Genomic DNA, 24,943 nt, shown 5'->3' with positions numbered 1-24,943 from the left:
CTGAAATGTAACAAATATTCCACATCTATATGCATTACATGATTCAAATTAACACAAGAAAAACTAGGTGCTTCTGTTCTTGAGGGCATCCTGAAACTCTTCACTTTTTAAGTTTTTGGAAAACTACTGTTGCTCTGCTCCACATGTTTCTCACACTGTTATGCTCTAGTGAAGAAACAGGGAAGTGTCTGGAAATCACTGCTGCTTCCCACAGCTCAACTCTCATCAGCAACAACAGTCACAACACACACTGAGGCACATGTATGCACACTCATCAGCACACACATAGACACAGAGTGTCCGCTGTCTGTTCACGGACACACACCCCCCCCCCCCCCCCACACACACACACACACACCTTCCCTACATGCACAGACATTCACACACACACACACACACACACACACATATGTACACTCGGGGGATGAGGCTGTGAAAGGGCAGTGGGATGTACAGCTGTGATGGTGTGTCTCAGAGAAAGATCAGACTCTTTAATAAATGATGAGCTTGAGGAGGGAAGCAGTGTGTGAGTGTGTGTGTGTGTATGTGTGAGTGTGTGTGTGTGTGAGAGAGAGAGAGAGAGAGAGTGAGATAGATAGTGAAAGGTGGCTTACTGGTCATGCAGTGGCTACTATCAATACAAAGTGCCATCCTGAAAGTTTGGGGATGCAGATAACTCACCACTGCCAGAGTCTTGTAATATTTTCAATGACTGTGCAACAGTTGACATAGCTAATAATTTAAAGTTTTGTCAGCTCAGTGGGATAATAATCTGACAAAGATGAAAAAGAAAAGAATGATGCAAATCTGTACGTATGAGAGTTCACGTTAGGTGGAGGTAGAGTTTTTGTCACTTTTGTAAGTGAATGTGTGATATTACGCCACGCAAATGGAGGATTAAGGTGCTCAATTACATTCCACCTGGTATATTTTTTGATCTACTCTGTAAGAACCAAGGCACATCACTGAAGCATATCAGTTTAGTGTGGGGGTCTACATCCCAACAATGTCAAAGGTCAGTTATGTCACATGTTAAAGTTGTTTTGCCCATTACATTTGAAATACTAAATGATTGTTGCATAAACTGATGAATCAATTTGTTTATTTTTGTGTCATAACCACTGAGATGACCCATCACACAAGGGATTTCATGACAAACAATAATATCCAACACAAATAAATCCTTCCGGCAGTTGACGTTCACGTTCAGTATGAAAACAAATCATCACTGCATACCACATATGTTCCTAATCAAGAGAGAAAAAAGTCAAACAAGTATTACACATAAATAGAAAGAATATTTGAGACATAAAATGGCATGGTTACCATACATTTTAAAAGGAATCTGACAGTGCACCTTGTTTCCCGACAGTTTAAATCCTCCAGGTTATGATTGTATTAAGGCACAATAACCTTGGCAGTCTATTCACACCTAATGCACAGGTTGAACCCTTTCATTCCAACTGCACAGCTTTTCTTTGCTCACTGCTGTGTGGGCATCTGCTTCACACCTGGGAGCTACATGTGTGCTGTGAATGTCACTGTGAAATAATTAATAAATCATAGTGTACAGAGCATTCTGCAAAAAGTTCAAATTACTGTCATTATCATTTTTATCATTATCATCAAATGTAAGCTTGTGACTAGATTATCTCCCACATTTACTCTGTCATGGGATTTAGCAATTATCACATGATCTATTTAAATGTCTAAAAATGATAAGCGTTAGTATAATGTATACAACAGTCATTCTTGCTAATTTCCTAACGTAAGTTTTGCTTGTAAAAGTGTAGCTTTGCCTGATTCAGTCAGCTTTCAATTTGGCACTGACAACCCTCTGTGGTAATAAAAGGAAGGAGCCCACACATGTCTGTGCTGTGTTTTTTTATTGTTTCTGTTTCTTGTTGTTTTCATTTTTATTTTGAAAATGAAAGACAACTCAGATACAAAAAAATACCATTTTGCTTAACAGCACATACTGCCGCATCTTGCAAACGTACCACATATATATATTTTTGAAACCACCAAATAACAAGTAATACTGTGTTTTAGGAGAAGTTCCATCACAATAGACTGTTGCACTGCACTGGAAATAATCAGTCTTCCAATTATGATGAAGACAAATCCAGGGCTAATGCGGGGGAGCAAATCAAAAAGTTAGTTCAATCATTTAAATTCTGGTAATTACTGAGGGATGACCGCAGTAATTGGTTTCCACACATGACCACCTAACCTGGAACAACTAAAACCAACCAATATTATTTTCACCTAAAAGTCTTGTGTCTCCGTCCAAACCAATTATGTTAATTCTTCTAACTGTCTGATGTGTACTGTGGTCAATACTCTCCATTACTCTCCACCGGTCCATTGTAGCGCTCTCTACAACTCATGTATCGACTGCAGTGACGACAGACTGGCAGGGTGTGAACATGAATTAAGTAGGATACAGCAGCGCTCGTGCCACTCCGAGGTTGACTGATGCTCCACAATGACTCCCAGGGTCATTACGTGACAGTTAAGTTGATAGATGCCATCCACAGAGGGGTAATTCTCCCTCTGACAGGCCCTGCCGCCCTCTACAGTGATAAAATGCGGATCAGATGAATACTTTCACACATTTTCCCAACCCTTGTCTGTTTTTAGACCGAACGGCCATTTTTGATCACGCGATGGCACATTAGTTGTGGAAACTCAGGAAAAACACAATGTGAAGACTATGAGGACAGACTGAAACTCAATGAGAAGATATGACAAATAGATCCATGGCTGCAGCTAAGAGTTATTTGTATAATTCTGTAGATCAATCTCTCAATTATTTTCCATATTTGGTCTATAAAATGCCAGAAAAACATTTAAAAATATCTATCACAATTTCTCAGAGGCCAAGCTGTTGTGCGACCAACAGTCCTTAACTCAAATATATTTGGTTTACAGTCATATAAAACAGAGGAAAGATGCCAGAGCCAGCAGTTGTTTGGCATTTTGTCTAGATACATGACTTAAATGACTGATGAAATTGAAAAATATAATCAAAATAATTAATTGATTAATTAATTAATTATTAATTTTCGGTCACTTGTGACGTTGTCATAGTTAATTGATATTCCTCATATTGCAAACCACTTTTGGAAGTCTCACTGTAGCAAAATGTACTGTGTAAAATAGTCCACAATGCTGAGCACTCCCACTGTAGATTTTGTGTGGTGCTCAGAGGTTAAAAGCTCTTTCAGTGGAGAATCCCTTTGGAGTACCCACTGCACATGAGAGCACAGTTTAGTCTGTGTGCCCCTGAAGCTCACCGCTTCTTGCATGGGTTAATCCAATTTTCATTATAAATGCACTTCTTTATCTGCTGCGTAACAGCATGTGCATTGTGCTCTGGAACTTCTGCAGTTCTGCTGTTAAGCAAAGATCGATGGTCGTGCGGTTAAATCTCTTCAATTTCAGCTGTCTGTAAGGTCCGGGAAATCCATTTCTATGTGTCTAACATGACACACCTTTTAACCTTTGAACCTAAGGCAGGTCACGAAATGGACTGATTAATCAATACAGGAACAGGCTGTTTTCTATCTAACTGTGTGAACGAAACATCAATAGTCATCAGATCAGAGTAGCCGATTATTGATTTTAATTGTTAAATGGTGATAAACTGGGGTTTAACGCAAGTTAACAATCATCACCTTACACAGATACACACATTTTCCCAGAGCTAGCACCCTGCATACACTCTGTGAGTAGACATGAAGTGGCAGTGCACTTACAGAAATTTTCATTTGATTGGTAGCATTTTTGTCCAGACATTATTCGATCACATTTAAATCCCAGCAATTTTTTTCTGTTTTAAATGAATGGACAGAACCTATACAAGTGTTCTTATGCTCTTTGCTTTAAACTGACAGAGGGATGTGCATCATGTCTTACTGGTTGTTTGGCTGTTGTGTTTTTTGTAATATCTTTCTGTCCTATTTATGGATCATCAGTCTTTCCTGCCTAAAACGCACTTCGTAAATAATTAATGGTCACAGCCCATTGCACCCGATAGACTGTCAGAAGTCTGGGACGCGATGTTTAAACACACACACACATGCAAATACACACACATGTAATTGTTAAGTGAGAGGCAGAATAAAAGTAGCACAATTCTCACACATTTTGAAGTGGACTACATGCACTGTATGTGCCTTCAGATCACATTGCCTCAGCACTAATGAGTTACACTGTACTTATTTGGCCATACTCTCTAGAATAGTGCAGGACGGATAGAGGGAGAAAGAGATGGAAAGGGAGAGAAACACACAAAGCAATTGGTTGAATTAACTGATAAATCTCTGACAGCGTGCATGTCTCATAAGGGGTCTGTTGTTCTGTAATAGCAAAGCTTCTGACAGCCCATCTCCCATCTCTCCTCTGATAAAAAAAAGAAACAAAAAAAATGAAAAAACACACACACATGCACATACAGTGTCTCCCCATACTGTGAGAGTCACATCACTGATGCAGCTGTGCCTCTGCGAGGTGCACAATGGACAGATAAACAAGCACATACAAACACACACACAGAGGAAAGAAAACACACAAACACACACACAGAGGAAAGAAAACACACAAACACACACACAGAGGGGCTGGGTTGTGGGGCTATCTCTCCTCTCAGTGTACTGCGGTCCATCGACCCTGCATGGCTGCTCTCAGCTGGATACGTGTCATCCACAGCAGCCCTGCCTGTTAGGGGAAGAGCGAGGGCTGTGGAGGGTGTAAGGGAGGTGGAAATAAATGGGGAGAGAGCGGAGGACCAGTGATGGGAGAGGGAGAGGAGAGGAAGTGGGGAAAAGGATGCAGAGGGGATGCCATAGAGGAAACACAAGATGAAACATGAGAGGCCAAAGAGGAGTGTGGTGATGCGTAGGCAGCCTACTCACTGACTTCAGATTTGAGCCAGGTCAGAGGTGAAATGGGGTTGTCTGTCAGATGTTACACTGCATCATAGCTCCCAGGGAGAAGGGTCAGTAGGCAGCCTCCTCCACTATCTGATCCTCTCTCCTATTCCTCTATTGACAGTCAGGTTGTTCTCTGGCTCTTGTTTACTCACCTCATGTACACTGTGTCCCCCATCTCTCTTTAATAGGGTCTGTGGTGATGTTGCCATGTGCCAGCTGCCATCTGCTCTTTATTCAGGTAAGTCATTTAATGCCTTTATGATGCACATATGTGATAAGTATATATATATATGTAAATGCAATGTTCTTCATGACTGAAATTTCAGGAAGAATCAATAGGTATGGGAATTGTTTGACATTTTGGGAAATACACTTGCTTTTGTGCCAAGAGTTAGAGAAGGTCAATGACACTCTCTAGCAGCTTAAATTAATATACAGTAAAGACTGTAAACGACAGCTTGCTTGGCTCTGTCCGAAGGTAACAAAACCCACATACCAGCTCCGCTACAGTTCATTCAAACAAAAGCCAAAAAAAAGATTTACAGGAGAAGTTATATATATATATATATATATATATATATATATATATATATATATATATATATATAGAGAGAGAGAGAGAGAGAGAGAGAGAGAGAGAATGACACAGAGTGTTGTCTCTGCTGGTCTAGTCTGGTTTAGACTCAAAGAGGTCAATGAGGTCACTACACCCGGCCAAGAAATAGTCAAGCACATAAACTCCTGTAAACATTGTATTTCCATGCTGTTTTTTGTATGAATTACAACAATAACAAGATAATGTGTTCTGTATCAGTTGCTTACTGAGAAGCATACTTCTCAAAATACTGAATTATTCCTTCAAAGGACTATAAATAGTTTCCATGATTTAGGATTTAAATGGTTGTCAAGGTAAATTCACTACAGTGCGAGTATTTCAGTTGTGCCATCAGCTGTCAGCAGCCACTTTTTTATATAAGGAGCATATTATAAATACAGTATTTTATTGTACATTTCACTACATTGAGTGAAAATATTTTAATTTAGGAATGAAATTGTTAATGAACAATGATAGTGATAAACACTGCCCAAGTCATGATATAGATAGACCATAAGCACCATGTGGTATATAAAGAAAAAGTTGTTCTCCACTATGGTGGGAAATTTTCCAGTTGTCTTCAAGTTGGGAGACTGCAGCATTTGAAGTTTGAGATTTGGCCGCCAAACCGAAACCTTTAAATGCAAGAGGCTTTTTGAATTTCACATTATCCTTTTACAGTGTCTATAGTTGTCTGGGTTTGATTTCGTGACTGCAGAGCTTGTGAATGTGATCGTGTTTGTGAGGCTTAATCTCAAATCTAGGATGATAGAGCTTCTAACCTATTTTAAAAATTCACTGAAATTCCAGGCAAAGATAATGGTACTTAATGTGTGTTATGTATCTTAAGCAAGTTTCAAGCGTCAGCATGCTGATTTTCATGTGCCATGAAGTGATCAGTCTGGTGTAAACTGGAAAATCCACAGTAGTTTATTTGCTTTCTAATAACAAGGCTAAAACATGTAAAAACACTATGATCTTTAAAATGTATGCACTATATTCATAACTCAAGTGCACTGTCCTGTACTATTTCAAGTGCAATGTCCTGTACTTGGCAATATTTTCAGTAATAAAGTAAGAAGGGACAAAAAGTGAAATATGTTCTGTTTCACAGTGAGTGCTTTGCTTGCACAGTTGCTCTTGAGACAGGAAGCTGGGGTTGGGCACTTTCCAAGAGGTTATAATGAAGCAAACATTCAATTTCAGTGGACACCATGAGAACAGTGTAAAAATGCTGGCAGATATTATTTGGCACATTTCTGGGAAATTGACTTCAGGAGCTGCCAATTACATTATAGCATACTGTCAAAGTAAGGTGTTGAGTGAAACTGTTGTTAGAGTCTCAGCTCCATAAATATACAGTTTTATATTCCACAACACGCACATCCATGAGTATGCTCTAGTATACACGCGCGCGCACACACACACACACAGGCACATTCCCAGCCTTGTTATAGTGTTGTCCTCAAAAGTGAGCTCATTACAAAGTTCCCCTTTGTGTTGTTTTCAAAGTGGCCTCTAATAATGATGTAAGTTTGTTTAAAGAGTTTATTTCCAGGAACTCCAGCCATTTCAGTGGAATACTGGAAATCATTTAGTTTACTTTTTCCCCCCAATACGCAAGCATAAGCACACATACTACGCGCACACACTTACCAAACATGTGACGGCTTGGAGGATAGATATAAATCTTTCATAGATTAAGTTAAATTATATGTCCATCAAATGCATGTCAGGTAGTATCCTTAAAACAGGAAACAACTTCTTAAAGCAAAGTCAACAGGGACAGGAGTGACTTTAAAAGACTATATTAGGGAACACTGAACAAGTTTTTCTTCCTGTAATAATAATTGATCATACATTTATCATGTATCCTGACTCTCCACGTCTCCTACTTCACATCTCTGTTGGTTGTGGGAGAGGGAAGCTAAGACATAGAAATAGTCTGCTTTTAGGTCAACCCCTCAGAGAAGCAGAGGTGTGTGTTTGTGCATGTGTGTGCGTGTGTATGTCTGAGTGTTTGTGTGGGTGGGTGTTTGTCTGGGTGTGTGCGTGTGTGTCTGTTTGTCTGTGCGTGTGTGTCATGTTACAGAGCAGAGTGGTAAAGGTATGGCAGCCGCCTGCAGAAAAATCTGAGCCGCCTGCATCTAAGAGAAGCTTTCATCCTCCTACCTGCCCACCAAAGAGGGGAGGCACACACACACACACACACACACACACACACACACACACACACACACACTCTCTCTCTCTCTCTCTCGCTCTCTCGCTCTCTCTCTCTCTCTTTCACACACACAAATCAGGGTTTAGGCCAGAGATGCCAGCAATCAACAGAAATTTCACTACAAGCCCGCTCCTTGGTCTCAACTGATCTTCATAGTCAAAACGTCAACCTCCAGTTTCTGTCTTATCTCTCCGGAGGACTGGAGAGACTGCTGGGGAGACATGAGAGAATTTATAAGAAGAAAGCTATTTCCTACTTAAGGATTTTACTGAGTTTGCATTAGATAAATAGTTTAAGAGATATAAACACATAAAGAAAGCCAGACTACAGTAAGAATAGGTTATATATTATCTCTCACAACACGGTCTTGGAATCCTTGGACATCTAGCAATTTAGCATTGCATTTACATAAAGTTGTGAAACTTGCGAGAAATGAAAGGTCAAAACAGCAATGCATCAGGGGCTGGGATTGCTGACTTTAATACCCCATTTCCACCTGGTATTAACATGCAATATATCAGGATATCTCATCTGAATAAGGAAAAATGCACACATTCTTAAGATCCCCACATCCTCACCAATGAATTGAAAGGTCACCTAACTCTAGCTCTGCCCAGCAAATACCTACCTGATTTGGATATTGAGATCGATCACAATCATGGCATGACCAAGGTAGCAAGAATGCTTTACTTAACATCAGTTGTAAATGCAAAGGTCCATGATAATGTCATGTCATCCAGATATCCAGATGCAGATTGCATGTTGATACCAGGTGGAAACAGACTCATAGTCCCTCAAGTTCCAAGCTCCTCAAAGGTCTATGTCCAGAATCACTCCTTATAGTGCCCTACATTTACTGTCAGTCATTTCAAGTTATTACAATTCACCCTAAGGGGTCCCTGAATATCTGTGCCAAATTTCATGGCTATCTATCCAATAGCTGTCAAGACATTTCACTCAGAAGCATAAATGGGAACCTCATGGTGGTGTTAGAGGAAAAGTCAGGGGGATCACCAAAGTCATTATAATTCATCCCCTGGGCACCATGTACTGTATATCTGTACCAAATTTCATGGCAATCAATCCAATAATTGTCAAGTCAGCCAGGACCAAAGTGGAGGTCTGACCGACTGACAGACCAACATTGCCATCTCTAGGGCCGCTAACGTGGCCAAAAACTCACCCAACAAGTTCCCCTAACACCACCTTTTCCTGTCATCACAGCAAGTATCTACAGACAACTCCTTCCTCGTTGAAGAAAATAAGTGGAGCCTACACAGGAGCATCACCTCCCTTGACCTGGGACATGCCATGTTTGTTGACAAGCTCTCAAGCTCTGTTGTCTATTTAAAGGTTTCAGGCTGCCTCTGACAGAAGTGGAAGGGGAGAATATTAGTGAAGGAAACAGTCAAAACACAGGGTGATAGCTTTAATTGAGTTGTAAGCTATGATAAGCAGCGTCAGCTGTTGTTGGCCTCATTGTTGTCAGTTAGCTTCTTTCATGGTAAAATGCATTCAGTCCTCACACTGTAATTATGCAGGCGAGAGTGGGAGCAATAAATCTGATAATACACACATGCACACACACATACACACATACTTAGGGGTATAAACTCATGGACGAGCAGAGAATTGTTGGAACAGAGATCAGATTAGAGAAGCTTTTCTGATCTGTGGCATGAGAAGGCTGGGCTCATGTATCAACCAGCCATCTAAGCTGGCTTATCCTGATACAACCAGGGGCAAACACACACACACACACACACACACAGACACTTCAAGAAGAAAGTTTATAGGGTGGTGTAAGGGAGGGGGAGGTTAGAGAACAGTGGGGTACAATCTCCAAACAATTCCATATCCCTTTTAGTCATGGCCTGGCTTTGGCTGTGAAGCGGAAACGACTTTGAGCCCTTGTTAACAGTGTCCCCAAACTCCAATAAAGGTCTACTTTGCTGTCTTTATACTTTATAGTAACACTTACACAAGTATTTCATCTCACAGCCTTTGACAGCTTTGTGATTTGTTCTGTGACATGTGTAACTGAGTTATGTCTCCATCCTCTCCTCTCCAAACAGGTCTGATGTCCAGATGGTGTGCCCCTCCATGTGTGGTCCCATTTCAGCTCTCCCTGACCATTTCATGGGCCACAGACCGACCCAAGCATCCACGGCCATTTGACTCAACCCCACCACGCGCTGCACACCTCACCCTTAACCCCTTACCCCTGACCTTCACCCTTGGCCCCTCGCCTCCCTCTGTTTCGCTCTCCATCAAGCCTCCCCTCGCGTTTTGACGATTCTAACCCTCCCTGTTGCCCAACATGGTGGCTCACGTTCCTGCCCTAGTCTTGGTCATGATGTGCCGGGGCGTCTTGCTCTCTGGTGGAGATGCGCCCCAGTCCCGCAGAGAGATCCGCATCGAGGGCGACCTGGTGCTTGGCGGCCTGTTCCCTGTGCATGAAAAAGGTGCTGGGATGGAGGAGTGTGGGCGCGTGAATGAGGACAGAGGGATCCAGAGGCTGGAGGCCATGCTCTTTGCCATAGACCAGATCAACATGGACAACACTCTGCTGCCTGGGGTCTCCCTTGGGGTCCACATCCTGGACACCTGCTCCAGAGATACCTATGCACTGGAGCAGGTGTGTGAGTATGGTCACTGTACAGAAAGAGATGATTCTAGGCAGTATTTAAAAAATACTTTCCTCATCTCAAGTTTACTCTGCCTTACTTATTCTTTAATTTGTACAAGATGCTATTTACTTTCAAACAAACATGGCTTATGCAAACATACATGTCCAAGATATATCACTGGCAATTTAGCAAATTGCCACAGACCACTTGCATAGCTAGTTATGTTTTTTTTAAACAGCACAATCTATAATTATAGCTCAGTCAAAGTATTTATTCTCCAAGAAGATCTCCTATTTTTGTGTTGTAGAGTGCTCAGTTGTATCTGCATTTACCTGCAAATGCTGATACAACTTTTTCGATACAGCGCGGCTCAGAAACAGTTTGTTTAATTAGCTGTTTGTTCTCTTGCGCTGCCGGGCGACTTGAACTTCTGCAACATTTTAGATTTCAGAAGTTGCTCTGCAAAGTAAGTAAGCTGTGGTGTCAGAAGTAAAAAGTGCAATGTTTCCATTTTAAATCAAGTAAAACTATAAGGTCTCATTAAAAGATAATATTCAGGTAAAGTAAATGTACCTCGAAATTCTATTTTATCCATCCCGGGTAAAGGATTTTGCCTCAAATGATAACAGCAAATGCTTGATGAGAAATAAAAATTGAAGCTATTTGGGATGAGGGAAATGAGCCGAATATAAAGAAAAAAAAAAGAGACAGCACTTTCCCCTGAGGGATTGTTATCTTCAAAAAGATGATTGTATTTTATTGCTGAGCTATTTAGGGATGATGCATCTAGTGATCTTATACAATAAGCTCTTTGACTGATTGTATAAACCTTGGATTCTTGACAGTAGGGTTCCCTAAATAGGTTGCCGGTTCATTGGTTGTTCGTCCACAGACCAGAAATATGTTATAATGTGCCCGAGTCTCAGAGGAGTTAATTTGCAATTTGGACCCTGTACTGAAAGCATTTAAGATCCTCTAGTGTAAAGCAATGGGCTTTTATGGTCCCTATCAATCAGTTTATACTGTACATGTAGCATATTTCTTAGAAAGAACGTGATTCAAACGGTGATTAAGAATAAATAGATAATATAGACCATATGCTGCTATACACAGTATGCTTCACAGCATTTGATATGAAATATCTATGTGCATGGATTGCCTAGGCTCTGGAGTTTGTAAGAGCCTCCCTAACCAAGGTGGACGACACAGAGTTCATCTGTCCAGACGGATCTTATGCTCTGCAGGACGACAGCCCACTCGCGATCGCCGGAGTCATTGGAGGATCCTTCAGCAGTGTCTCCATACAGGTAACACACACACACAGCACGCAGGTATAGAACGATATTTCACCATTATCTACTTTTACCTTCCTCTGTAGCATCCTCTCTCTTCTTTCACTTCCCTGCTCAAGCTCTATGACCAAGAGCGCAAGGGCTGACTTCCAGTGACAGAGCAGCACCAGTGTGTTGAGTCAAGTGTGTGTGACTGCATGTGTATGTGTGTTTTGTGTTTTGTGTGTGTGTGTGTGTGTGTGTGTGTACTTGTTTCTTAGAATCAAGTTCCATTGGTGTGTTCTTGTGTGTTTCCCCAGCTCTTGTAGTACTTGTCACAGAGCTGGGTAATTTGCATAGTTTAGCATAAAACCTCCTTCTCCCTTACTCCTCTGTGACTGCACAAAAGCCTCCTCCTATCAGTCCTTAAATCCCTAATCTCTGCAACTGTCTCTCTGTCTTCTCTTTCTCACCCTCTCCCTTCTTCTCTCTCTCCCATTTTATGTATTTCTTTTTTTTCTCCCCAGTCCCTTAAATCTTTGCTCTCTTCCTTCTCATCACTGCCTACTTTTCTTTTTTCTCCTCCTTTATATGCATTCAGAGGCGTCCCTCCCGGCTATTTGGGGAGAGCTCTGTGTATGCTGACCTCAGCCCCCTTCTTCTCCTCCTCCTTCCTGGGGCAGCCATTGTTAACATATCTGCTCTGTTTCTTGTCCTTCATCACACATAATTATCCCTTGTTTTCTCGCAGCTCATTCTTGTTGCCCTTTGTTGCCGTTGCTGTTGTTTTTACCTGTCTTTTTCTGAGGGCAGCGCTGTTTACGAGACCCGGACTGTGCTCTGCTTTCTGATCTCTTGCCAGGGAGGCTAATCCAGCCCCTCTCCTTCATGCCTCTCTACTTGGCCAGTCTGTCTGTTGCTTCTAAATGAAGTAATGGGGAATTATTTTATGTTTAACCATGCACAACTAAACTCCAATGCCTCGAAGGCATTTACATAGCAGGCGTCATTCCTCCCCTCTGCTCGTACATGCCTGCGTATGTGTCTCCTTGTGTCTGTGTGCGTGTGTGTGACTTGCATTCCAAGCAGAAAACACACAGCACCCCTCCACTGCACCAATTTTTTCCTCCTTCCCTTTCATTTTTTTTTCTTTACTCATCTCTCATATTCAGCCCATTCCTACAGTACATCTGCCTTCCCTCTCTCAAAGGAGGGAGAGCATCTTTCACTAACAGAGTAGACTCTCTGTGTCCCCGCAGACAGGCCTCTTAGCTAGCTGTGGTCATTGTTCAGCGGCAGGTAATGGAGCAATGTGGTTACACTTTGCAGCGTGACCTTCCCTGACATTTGAGTCAGCTGGCATCTTAAAACCATAAAACCTGCCCCGGAATATAAGCAGGCGTCCACGCGAGTGTGCGCGCGTCAGTGCAGGTGCTTGCGCATGTGTCAACCTGTCTTTCTGCGCATCAGTATATGTATGTGAGTGTGTTTCCTAATCTTCTACATTATTAGTCTAATGAGATTCTGACATGTTGTCAAAACAGCTCATCAACTGAGCTGTGAATGAAATATAGAAAAAGCCCAGAGTGATGCGCTCTAAAAGGATTAAACTGAGGCACGAACAGAATGGCTGTGTAGTTTGTGTTTATTTGCGTGTGTGCACATGTTTGATTGTGTATGTTTACATGTCTTTGTGTGGCATGAGTATGTGTAGCAATTATATTTCCACTGTTTGTTTTGGCGTCTGTGACTAAAATTGTAATGAAGCGAACACGACCAAACCCCAATCAACAGTAAAAGGGAATATTATATGGACATCAGTAGATCCCAGATGATGTCCATCACTAATGCATGAGTCAGTGATTTATTGAACTTCTGTGTGTGTATGCGTGCGTGTGTGTGTGTATTATCTCATGTTTCTCCATGAGCATGTATTCCTACACTTGCTGCATTGTCTTTTATCTTTAAATAATCACATTATGCATGAAGCAGTTCTTATCAGCAGCAAATTTATAATATGTTCTAATTTTTCCTTTGATGAAAAAAAATACATTTATTAAAGGATCATTCCAATTATTTTTGTGGGTCTTATTTTCAAGTTTTTGTCAGCGTGCCAGTCATTTTTGATCAAATTTTCATTACTTGCTCAACTGAAGAGCCTGACACACATGAAGATCTGCTTTCCAATACAGACCCTTTGACACAAAAACACTAACCCTGCAGTTATGCATGTCTTTAAATAGCTGCGGTTGAGAAGTTTTATTGCAGTTAATAATATTTTTCATTAAAACGCTACGGTATTACTCACATGCACATTATTTCTCTGTTGTCTCACAATCTTTTACTTGCCAGCTACCAAGAGAATCATGTTGTACATAGGCGCTGAAGTTGTTTCCAGTGAGTGTTGTGTGGCAGATGATTAGTTTTAGGTGCATTTGGGTTTGGATTTGCCCCATTGGACAGTATTAGAAACAGGAGCTCCCAACGAACTGAAACACTATTTAATTTACTTTCTGAATTCATGGTTGCACCTTTTAAACATTCAAAGGGTGGAAGCATTATCTGGTATGCAGATAGAAGGTTTAACTCTAGTGTAGCTCTTAGGGAAAGAAATCCACACTTTTCACCACACAGACAGGCTTTGTCACTCTAACACACAAAAATTGTTTGTTTTTTTTCCCCCTGTTTTTGTTTTGAGATGTTTCATCACTTCTTCTGAGTATCTTCCACTTTCCCACACTCTGTGTGTACTTGTACACACTTCTTTCAGGCATCCCATTAAATTTAACTGTACAGTAATTGGCTCTGTTGCTTCCACCACTCAAAACATTTCCACTGTAAACACTACAAGTAGCTACTTGACTGCATCCAGTCTTCAATTTAATGCAGATCCAGAATGCAGGCATGACTTATAGCTTGTGCTTTTGAAGGGTGAACCTGACTGCTGTAAGTGGGGGACAACTTTTGCTTAAAGATATACCCTCTTAGAATTAATCAGAGGTTAAGACATCAAATTTGATTCACATTATATATCAAATTAAATGATTATGGTCAAATCAAACTCAAGCTACATTAAATGTGCTAGAGAAACAGAAGCAGAAACTAATACTAATAATAAAAGTTAGGCTCCTATGATTGATCAGGAAGTTGTGATAGTTTAATTAGGTTTGGAATTCAATCATTTCAGTCAGTTCATCTGATTTATGTCTCATTTTTCTTTATCTCTCCTCTCAGGTTGCCAATCTCCTCAGGCTCTTCCAGATCCCTCAGATAAGCTATGCGTCGACAAGTGCCAAGCTCAGCGATAAAACCCGCTATGATTACTTCGCCCGTACGGTGCCTCCCGACTTCTACCAGGCCAAAGCCATGGCCGAGATCCTGCGGTTCTTCAACTGGACATACGTGTCCACTGTGGCATCAGAGGGCGATTATGGCGAAACTGGTATAGAGGCCTTTGAGCAAGAGGCACGCATGAGGAACATCTGTATCGCCACTTCAGAGAAGGTAGGGTGTGCAGTATAAGTTTATTTCCACAGTCCAATCTGCATGAATGTGAGCAGCTATTGCTCAAAGCCAAATTTCAAAAAATCTAATTTTTAATCTGGAGTGTCACACTGATATATGGCCTGAAGCTGCACCAGTAACAATGAACAGGGTGCTAAATTTGTGAGCTTATAAAAGTTTGTCTCCATGTCTTATCTTGTCTTACACACAAATGGGGTTTATATTACACTGGTGTTATCAGTTGTGAACCAGAAAATGAAAGCTTATCTCCAAGAACTCATTCTGGGTACTTTCACAGTCACATTTTTCATCTTCATCTCATTTGCTACAGAGGTGCAGGGTGTGAGACTGAAGTACAGAACACATTTTTTGTTTGGTCAGTCTTATGAATGATACTGATAAACTGTTGTACATAGGGACCTTAAACTTATTTGACAATAGAGGGAGCATCTACAGCGCATTCGCTATTACCTCAGTGTCCTCTTTGTGTCCAGGTGGGGCGTTCAAACGCAAAGAAGTCCTATGAAGCTGTGATCCGTCAGCTCCTGCAGAAGCCGAACGCCCGTGTGGCCGTCCTCTTTCTGCGCAGCGATGATGCCAGAGAGCTGCTGGCAGCTGCCGCCAGGCTTAACACCTCCTTCATTTGGGTGGCCAGCGATGGCTGGGGTGCACAGGAAAGCATTGTCAAGGGAAATGAGGTCACCGCTGAAGGAGCCATCACACTTGAGCTGGCCGCCAATCCTGTGCCAGACTTCAACCACTACTTTCTCAGCCTGAACCCGGTCAAAAACCATCGTAATCCCTGGTACAGGGAATTCTGGGAGCAGCGATTCCAGTGCTCCTTAGGTGGTGGAGGAACAGGAGGAGGAGGAGGTGAAGGTGGAGGTGTTGGACCAGGAGAGAGACCTGTCCTCCCACTGTGTGACAAGGACTTGTCAATGGACAAGACTAACTTTGAACCCGAGTCAAAGATCATGTTTGTGGTGAACGCAGTGTATGCTATGGCTCATGCCCTTCATAATATGCAACGGAGTCTGTGCTTCAACACCACCAAGCTGTGCGACAGCATGAAGGCCTTGGATGGGCGCAGACTCTACAGGGATTACATCCTTAATGTCAGCTTCACAGGTAAGACAGCTGGAGCATGGCAAAGAGAGTGAAGAGTCCTAGATAAGGCGTTCAAGGTGGATGAAGAGTGAAAGGAAGTGAATGTTGGAGAGGAAGTTGGGGAGGAAAGGGGAGGGATAGCAAAAAAAAAAATAGACAGGAATTTGAGCACTCTGCCTAGTTAACAGTCCTCTCATGAACAACACAGGGATGTTGTCCTTCTCCTCAGCCAAAGCAGCCAAGCCACAGAACATAAAAAGTACTGAGACAAATCCGCTTAATTGCTATGTATTGTCAGAGCCAGCCTGCCATTGACACCTATTACCCATGCGTAATTGATACGACACTACAAAGTTGCTTTGAGGAAAGAGAGCTTCAGTTAATCCGTCAGCCATATTCTTCTCCCTTCGCACTAATGAGATTGTGTGTGTTATAATAGCTCCTATAGCAGGCTGCCTGTCTGTCTGTCAGTCTCTGAAGAATTGGGAGAGAAGAGACAGAGGATTGGCTTGACTGACAGATGGCGTACAAAGGAAGCGTTATAAATAAACTGCCGTGTCTCGGGGACTGACACCGGTTTAGAGGTGCTTATTCCTCCACCAACCGTGACCAGGAGCAGACATCAAAACAGCCAGACAAACAGCACTAACACGGCAGCTTTGCCACTTTGACGCTGGGGAGAGAGAGAGAGAAAAAGACGCAGGAGGGGAACGCGTGGAGGACGAAAGAATGGTATCACACGCGGGAAGGAGGGGAGGGAGAGGAAGTTAACAGATAAGACTGACAGGCAGACTAAAATGAGAAACGAGAGTTTGGGGAAAGGTAAAGGGAGGAAGACAGAAAAAGAGATAGGGAGGGAAGGAGGGAAGGAACAAGGGAGCACTGAGGCAATGCCGGAGTGGGACAGCGTGCGTCAGCAGAAGAAGAGGATTCTCTTTGAAATTCCCCATCTTCATTTCTGCTACAAATCAAAGGACTTGGAGCATTTCTGTCTGAGAAGAGGCAGACAGAAAGAAGGAAGAGTGTGAGGAAGATAGAGAGGAGGGAGAAGGAGAGAGTGAGAGGATATAGTCAAGGCATTTGCAGTCACAGCCTCCGGTCGGCACAGTTGATAACCACTCCCTTATAGGATGCGTAGAGAGAGAGTGAATAGATATGCAGATTTACACAAGTTTAAAAATGCTGTTGAATAAGTTGGAGAGGAGAGGAGAGGAGAGAGAGGAGAGGAGAGGAGGAGAGGTGTGAATCCTGCTGTGACTTCCCTACATCTCTATGTCTGATCATCTCTCTCCCTTACATTCCCCTCTCCCACTCTCCCTCCCTTCTTTTCACTATTGATGTATGTCCATGAGGCGCATGTCTTTATTCTGCAGCGGGGAAAGAGTAACACCGAGTACAAGGATCGCGAGTTCTACACAGCTCATTGTCAGTGATGATGGTGATAGCATGGCAAACAGCTGTATCAGTTAAAAAAAAAAAAAAAACGCCCAAAGAATCTGTCTTGATGAGAGGATGAGAGAGAGGATGTTGAACGTGGCGGTACAGTTAAACTGGGAAATATGGCGGTGTTGTGTTTTGAGTTTTTGGTCAGCCCTGAATGACTCACTCTCTCCCTGCTGTACATATACATCTTTCCATCTACAGTATGGAAGGAAGGAGCTGAGGTGAGTTGAGGTTGAATGAGGGGTATAAATACTGCAGCATCACCATCCGCAGTGCTCTCAGTCTGAACTGTAGCAGGCGGAAAAACCAACACTGTTCAGCGCTCTCTATCTCACTCCCATCCCCTTCTCTTTCACACACATGTAGTGTGTGTTCATTAGAAACTCTTTAACACTGCATCAAAGTATGATCTCTACTTACACCGTCATGCTTCCCAATTCACTGAATTACCATTCCCTGTCTTTAACTTTACATTCACAACACAGCAAGCTGTCTTTAACTGTGATAGGGCTGTGTTGTTATGTGTTACTGACAGCGTATGTGGTGCACTGAGGCAGTATGTTGTGTGGTTAGGAGAGTGTTTTCATATGCCGCTCTCTTCATCTAGTCTCATCTCGCTAGTTGCTATGGTAATGAAGCTGACACTATTGCCCATTCTTGAAGTGATCTGGTAGATCATGGGAACTGCTCCCAACCAACTAGTAACAGACATGGGGGCACATTTGTGCATTTTTATGAGGCCTAGCTACACAGTGACGAACATAAAATGCGCACGTTCGTACGCACAAGAGACGCATACACGAACACGTGCAAAACAGTCAGCTTTTTTAACAAAGAGGCGGCTTGAAATGCTTGTTTTTTTTTACCAGCATGAAATTGCAGACACCCCCAACCCACACACTTCTCAAAGCCATCATTCAACTCCCACCCACCCACCTCCCCGATCTGCAGCAAACAGATCAGTATATACACACATGCATGCAGTCTTCTGTTCAAATAGTGGTGATAGATGTGATATTCCCCCTTCTCTGTGCTGTTGTGTGTGTGTGTGTGTGTGTGTGTGTGTGTGTGTGCGTGTGTGTGTGTGTGTGTGATATGTCTGTGTTAGCAGAGGCGGTGTGCCTTCAGGGCCATATTGAGCAGAAAGCTTTACTGCAACGTTTAGATACTAGAGAACAACCTTCACTCCTTCTCTCCCTCATTTTCTCCTCACTCTCTCCCTCTGTCTCTCTGTCTCTGTCACACCCCGTCTTTCTGTCTCCCTTTCTCTCACTCTTCGTCACTCCATCCTCCCATATCTCTCCGTCTCCTTTCTCTTTCTCACCCAGAAAGTGTCCTACCCTCTCTCTCTCTCTCTCTCTCTCTCTCTCTCTCTCTCTCTCTCTCTCTCTCTCTCTCTCTCTCTCTCTCTCTCTCTCCCCCCCCTCTACATTCAAAAACAGCACATCCCACTCAGACTTCACAAGGTTGCTCTCCTGCCTCCACCGCCTCTCTGCGCCGGTTTGTTCCTCCACTCCTTCACTTTGCTCATCCCTCCATCCATCCTTCACCTTCTCTCTATTGATTCCACCATCCAAAGGCTTTCCTGCGTCCACCTGTATCTCTGCTGCCGTCACATCAGTTTCTTGCTTTTCTCTTTTGCTATCTCCTCTCCTCTTTTTCCCATATTCTTCTCCCTTGTCACTTCCCTCCTTTCTTTGCCCTTATCTTGTCTCCCGGCTCATCCTCCCTCCCAGCACCTCCTCCTTTTGGCCTGCCGTTTCCTTCTTTTGTCTCCTCTATCTCACCACCTTTCTTTCTGTCAAGCCTCAGCCCTCCACTGCTGCACCTTTCCTCCTATACATTTCTGTTCCTCGTTCCAGACTTCCTTCCCCCCACCCTATCTGTCCTCTATTCCCCTGTGGCCTGTTGCTCTGTGGCCCAGGCAGCTCCTCTGTCCCTGGAGACCAAATCTGCGGAGAGAACAAATATAGCTAATGTGATCTGTCCATGTGTGTGTGTGAGAGTGTTTGTGACATGTGAGTGCATCCCTATGTCCATATCTGTACATGCTCATGGGATGTGTGTGTCTGTGTCCCTTCACACTCTCTTCACACAGATGTGTATGGTCATTAACCCTCTGACGATAGAAAAGAGGGGCAAGACGTGACTGTCACGCCATTAACAGTGCAGAGGTGTTGTATCTGTATATTTTACCTGGAACAGGTGTGTATTTATGCAACAGCCTTGACGCATTATTTACTTTGTCAAGCTTAAATCGGGATTAAATCAGGGAGTCAGGTGAATTGATGCTTGGAAATATAATTCTCTATTCCCTAGCCAACAACTAATCAACAGCCAGCTTTTGAATTTTTAGTCACACACTCACACAAAGAGAAGATTCTCCCTCTCTCTATTAGTCTGTATGCCTCTCTCGCTCCCCACTTTTGGATTACTTATTCCTACTTATTCCTTCCAAGCCCCTTTGCCTCCTCTCTCTCTCTCTCTCTCTCTCTCCCTGCCTTTAATACCCACAATCCCCCTTGGGCTTCGCTTTAGCCCGACATGGCCGAGAACATAATTAATTTCTCAGCTTCTGAATGAAAAGCCTGTTTTCACCATGCTTCTAATTAAGCTAGAATAATAAGGTGTTTCTCAAGTTAGCAGGAATGCTTAAGTGTCTCACAAAAATGAGGGATCTGGTCAGGCTCTGTTATACAGAAGTTTGTCTCACCTAACTTTCTTAGCTTCTTTTTTGTACTGTTATTTGTTTTATATTCTGTGGCACCAGCTGTTGAAGATGTAGGGCAGATTTTGGAAATCAATGCAATGAAATCTTTTAGTCTGTACAAAAGACACTTGACCCAATGATACACTGTATCCACTGTACTTCAGCTATACAAAATGGATGATTTCAAGAGGAATGTCACTGAGAGGGCATGTTCCACCTTTGAATCCTGATGACAACTCACAGGCATGTAAAGTCACTCAGAGCTGCGAGTAGTGCTGAGGGCTGAACCCTCTGTGGGTCTCAGCTGGACTGGACTGGGCCAGCAGGAAGTATTGTATGGATGAGATGACACAGAATCATCAATCATCACTCTTTTAGGGCTTAAGTTGTGTTACAGTACGTGTTAAGATACTGCAGGCAAGCCCGCCAGCCAGTGTTAGGGAGCAGTCACCGCACTCAATTCTTCAAATGATCAAATTGGTTCAGGTCATGGTTCATCAGAGTTACATTACACAGAGGGACAAACGTCCTTTTACCTGCTCTACCCTCACTTGTCTTTTGTGCGTCTGCCAAAATTGAAATGCTTTTTAGTTACACATGGCTTTATAGATTCCAGTCAGTCAGTCCAATACTTCGGTTCAGACTGAAAAATCTCATCAACTATTGGATGGATTATGGTGAAATTTGATGTAGACACTCATGGTTCCCAGAGGATAAATCCGACCGATTTTGGTGATCATCTTATTTTTCCTGTAACACCACAAGTAGGTCAAACTTTTCACTTATCCTGTAAATTATCACAACATCTATCCAATGGATTGTCTCCAAATTAACAAAACAAAACAGATATTCATGGTTCCCAGAGGATGAATCCTACAACTGACAACCTCACACAAACACTTTGTGTTTAGCACTAATTTGCAAATGTTAGCATGCTAACAACCTAAACTAAGATGGTTAAACATACCTGCTGAACATGTTAGCATTGTCATTGTAACACAAGTATAGTCTCACATTGCCTGCCTGTTGAAGGCTCGTCTTGTTTAGACAAAACAAAAATCCTTTGACCTCTGGAATTTAGAGCTCCCCAGACTTTTAAATGTAGCCCAGAACAGTGCTGTGGAGAGAGAATGGTGTCCATCAGTCAAGGACCGGGGCTGCCTCTCTCAGCAGTCACCAGAGGAGTCTTGGTGGCCTTCACCAGCTCTAACTTGCACCCTCATACACTTTCCTGATAAGCCACTCTGTCATGTCAGCAAGGTCACTGATGTTGGTTATAAGAAGGAATCAGGAACCAGTCCTCTGAGTCTGTTGCTCTCTGAATATGATCTGTTAGAGGGAAGTCAAGGACAATACAGAACCCTCAAATGGGTCTGTAGGCTAATACCGTTATCTCTTTAGTCTGTATTACACGTAATTACCACATACAGCTAATTAGGCTGCAGCACACATCTAAGGTCCTAATAAGGTGCAGTTATGATAATTAGCTAGTGGCAAAGTGTTTCTGCGAGTGTGTATGGGTGTCTAAGAGGAGGAGGCCCAGCTTGTCTTATTGCTCTGTGTTATTAGCAGACTTTATTATCTGCCAACTTGCAGTATAATGGATTCATATCTCCTCTTTGCCGAAGATATTATCAGCACCTTCTTATTGAAATCATTTTCATTTAGCTGTCACCTAAACATTTAGCCCCAAATTCCAAAGAAGACTTGACACTTAGAATTTCCTGTGACAGAGAAAGAAGGAAGAAAGATAGAGGGTTGTGCTGTCTCTGTGATTTATGGATTTCATAAAGCCTAACCCCCTCTGCTGTCATCTGACACGCCATTCTTCTCTGAACACACTGAGCTTTCATAACAATAGCACAGCTTTAGCCCTTGTCAGTGTTGCATGGGCGTACACACACATTCATATACACACACCACTAACAGCAGGGTCAGAGCTTTGGTTCTGTCAGCGCAGCCTCCCACAGTGCTCAGAGCAATACCTTAACCATCACACTGTAAAGTGAAACCTAATGGAGCTTGCACATACACATGTGTGCGCTCACATCCTCATACATACATACACACCTCTCAGCCCAACAGGTTATTCGCAATCTGTATCCGATTCATTCCACTGATCCCATTGCTGTATGTTTGGTGAAAGAATTTGGCCTGTGATTTCTTCAGTTATCCAATGACACAAGAGATATGAGGAAAGCAGTGCAGTACCATCAATGCTGCTGCACACTGAAGACTGAGAGCCTTGTTATATATTGAAGAATGATGCTTTATAAACCTAGCGTACGCTGCACTATCCCCAGCCACATCATCATTTGACAGGGGAGGCAGCAGCGTATAACACACAGCCCTGTGCAGTGTGTCAGCAGCACAGAGTTGATTTCTCTGCTATAAGGACAGAAGTGGCACTGTAGGAGTGACATACACTTTGTCTGAGTCAAAATGGCCAAGTGTCAGCACTGTCAGGTCCAACACTGCAGAAAGTTACTTTTGTTCCCTGTCCTCAGCTGCTTTTCTCCTTGTTTGTTGGTTGTTTTGATTTTTTTGTTTGTTTGTTTGTTTGGTTGTTGTTTTTTTTATATGGTTTCAGCATCCTGCCAATTCTACAATCTCTCCTATTCCCACATCCTTAGGGTAGATGGTAATCCTTTCATAACAACTTGTATACAAACCAATTTGGCAGTTTCAGCAGTGTACCTCCCTCACATAAGAGACCCAGAGGCTAATTCTATCAATGTGTGGGTAGCTATAGCGCTGCTCAGGGATTCAGTCCTCTGCCTTCATGCCTATATGACTTTATGGGCTGTTTGTTAATGATGCATTTGGTAATAAACTCTGTCAGATTGGAATTTTGAGCAGCGTTTTTGTCCCTATGTGACCTGAGGGAAGGATGGGAGTCCATTGATACACTCAGACATCACCAAGCATACCAGGCATTTATAGCCTCTTAGCAAATACTTTTGTAACTGGCTGGTCTTCAGTAATGAAAACACTATTGTAATGCCCTTCACTGTCTGTTCTGGACTCCTAAGGCTTAACTGACCATGGCTTATTGTCTCTGTCCTCACTGCTGCTTTTAAGAGGCATCAATGAGACATCAATGGGATGATTGTTGGTGATTGTTTAGCTTTAATCTCCTTTTTTCCACTTATCTCTTTCTTTTCCTTTCTTTGTGTCTTCTCACCCCCCACAGCCCCTTTCTCTCCACCGGGCAGTGAGACAGTAGTGAAGTTTGATTCCCAAGGGGACGGCATGGGCCGATACAACATCTTCAGCTACCAGCGCTCTGGCGATCGTTACGGTTACGTGCCAGTAGGCGAGTGGGCAGAAAGTCTGAGTCTGAGCAGCGATTTGATTCACTGGCCCAGAGAAGCGGTGCCCACCTCACAATGCAGCGACCCCTGCGAACGTAATGAGATGAAGAAAATGCAGGCAGGTAGGAGACTGAATTTCAACAATGTTCTTTTTTGTCATATCGACATACTGTACCCAGCAGCAGCGCCTTTTGAAAAATCTCAGACTGTCACACTCTGCTGTTCATGTTCCTGTTTCCCAGGTGAGTACTGCTGCTGGATCTGTACAGCCTGTGAGCCTCATGAATACCTGGCTGATGAGTTCACCTGCTCGCCTTGTGCACCTGGCCAGTGGCCCACTGACGACCTGACATCCTGTTATGACCTTCCTGAGGACTACATTATGTGGGAAGATGCCTGGGCAATTGGTCCAATTACTATTGCCTGTGTAGGGTGAGTGATAAAGGGCTGTCAACATGATGTCAGTTTATGACTTGTCCTGAGAGGTGTGTGTGTGTGTTGAATGAATGCTGTGTTTAGGGGGAAAGTATTGGCAGAACTGGAATGTAATCATCAGAATTATGTGTTCAATATTGTACAATCACCTGAAAGTAAGAATAATTAGATTTTTATTATCTTACAATGAGCCCTTCGTACATAGGAAGTGGGTCCTCTTCCATGGAGCCATGTTTCTTCAGTAGCCCGGAATGGACAAACCGAACACTGGCTCTAGAAGGGGCCTTTTGCATTTTTACATTACTTGAAGGCCACCAGTGGTTCTCCTACATGCTTGGAGAGGGAGCGGTGAGGGGAGGGGTGTTCAGTTGCTTATAGTCTGCAATCTCACCACTAGATGCAACAAAGTCCTACACACTTGGCCTTTAAGGGAACTGACTGTTCTAAACGCCGCCCCCTGAACAGTGGTTATCCAATCATAGCTTAGCAACTATAACAGCAGATCTATAAAGCTTTGGATTTTCCTTGCACTCGAAATACACTCATAAGAGTAATACACATTTAAAGAGCTTGGAGGGTGCCATTTTTCTAGCCTTTCCAAAATCAAAAACACATCAGCCAAAGATTGAAGAATGGATAAAACATTGATTTATTTGCTCAAACATAAGCTCCAATTGTTGGCACGTCTGGCTAACAAGCTACGTTCATACATTCAAGGCCAAAAAACACATTCGTTTTCATCAGTTTATAGCGTTACAGGTTATGTTAAACAA

General features: G+C 42.7%; 1 protein-coding gene across 1 annotated transcript in view; it reads left to right on the top strand.

Annotated features, from left to right (window-relative positions):
- Nucleotides 1-24,943, top strand: part of grm3 (glutamate receptor, metabotropic 3) — a 38,464-nt gene that overhangs the window by 5,726 nt on the left and 7,795 nt on the right. The window contains exons 3-9 of the mRNA XM_018663865.1: nucleotides 5,126-5,175; nucleotides 9,832-10,394; nucleotides 11,550-11,693; nucleotides 14,892-15,161; nucleotides 15,656-16,289; nucleotides 23,615-23,857; nucleotides 23,978-24,167. Coding sequence (XP_018519381.1) covers nucleotides 10,077-10,394; nucleotides 11,550-11,693; nucleotides 14,892-15,161; nucleotides 15,656-16,289; nucleotides 23,615-23,857; nucleotides 23,978-24,167 — 1,799 coding nt within the window. The 5' untranslated portion in view covers nucleotides 5,126-5,175; nucleotides 9,832-10,076. The remainder of the gene's footprint in view (nucleotides 1-5,125; nucleotides 5,176-9,831; nucleotides 10,395-11,549; nucleotides 11,694-14,891; nucleotides 15,162-15,655; nucleotides 16,290-23,614; nucleotides 23,858-23,977; nucleotides 24,168-24,943) is intronic.

Source organism: Lates calcarifer, linkage group LG10, assembly GCF_001640805.2.
Source record: "Lates calcarifer isolate ASB-BC8 linkage group LG10, TLL_Latcal_v3, whole genome shotgun sequence".
NCBI lineage: Eukaryota > Metazoa > Chordata > Actinopteri > Centropomidae > Lates > Lates calcarifer.
The sequence above is the reverse complement of the archived record's forward strand: the minus strand, read 5'-3'. Positions and strand labels throughout refer to the sequence as shown.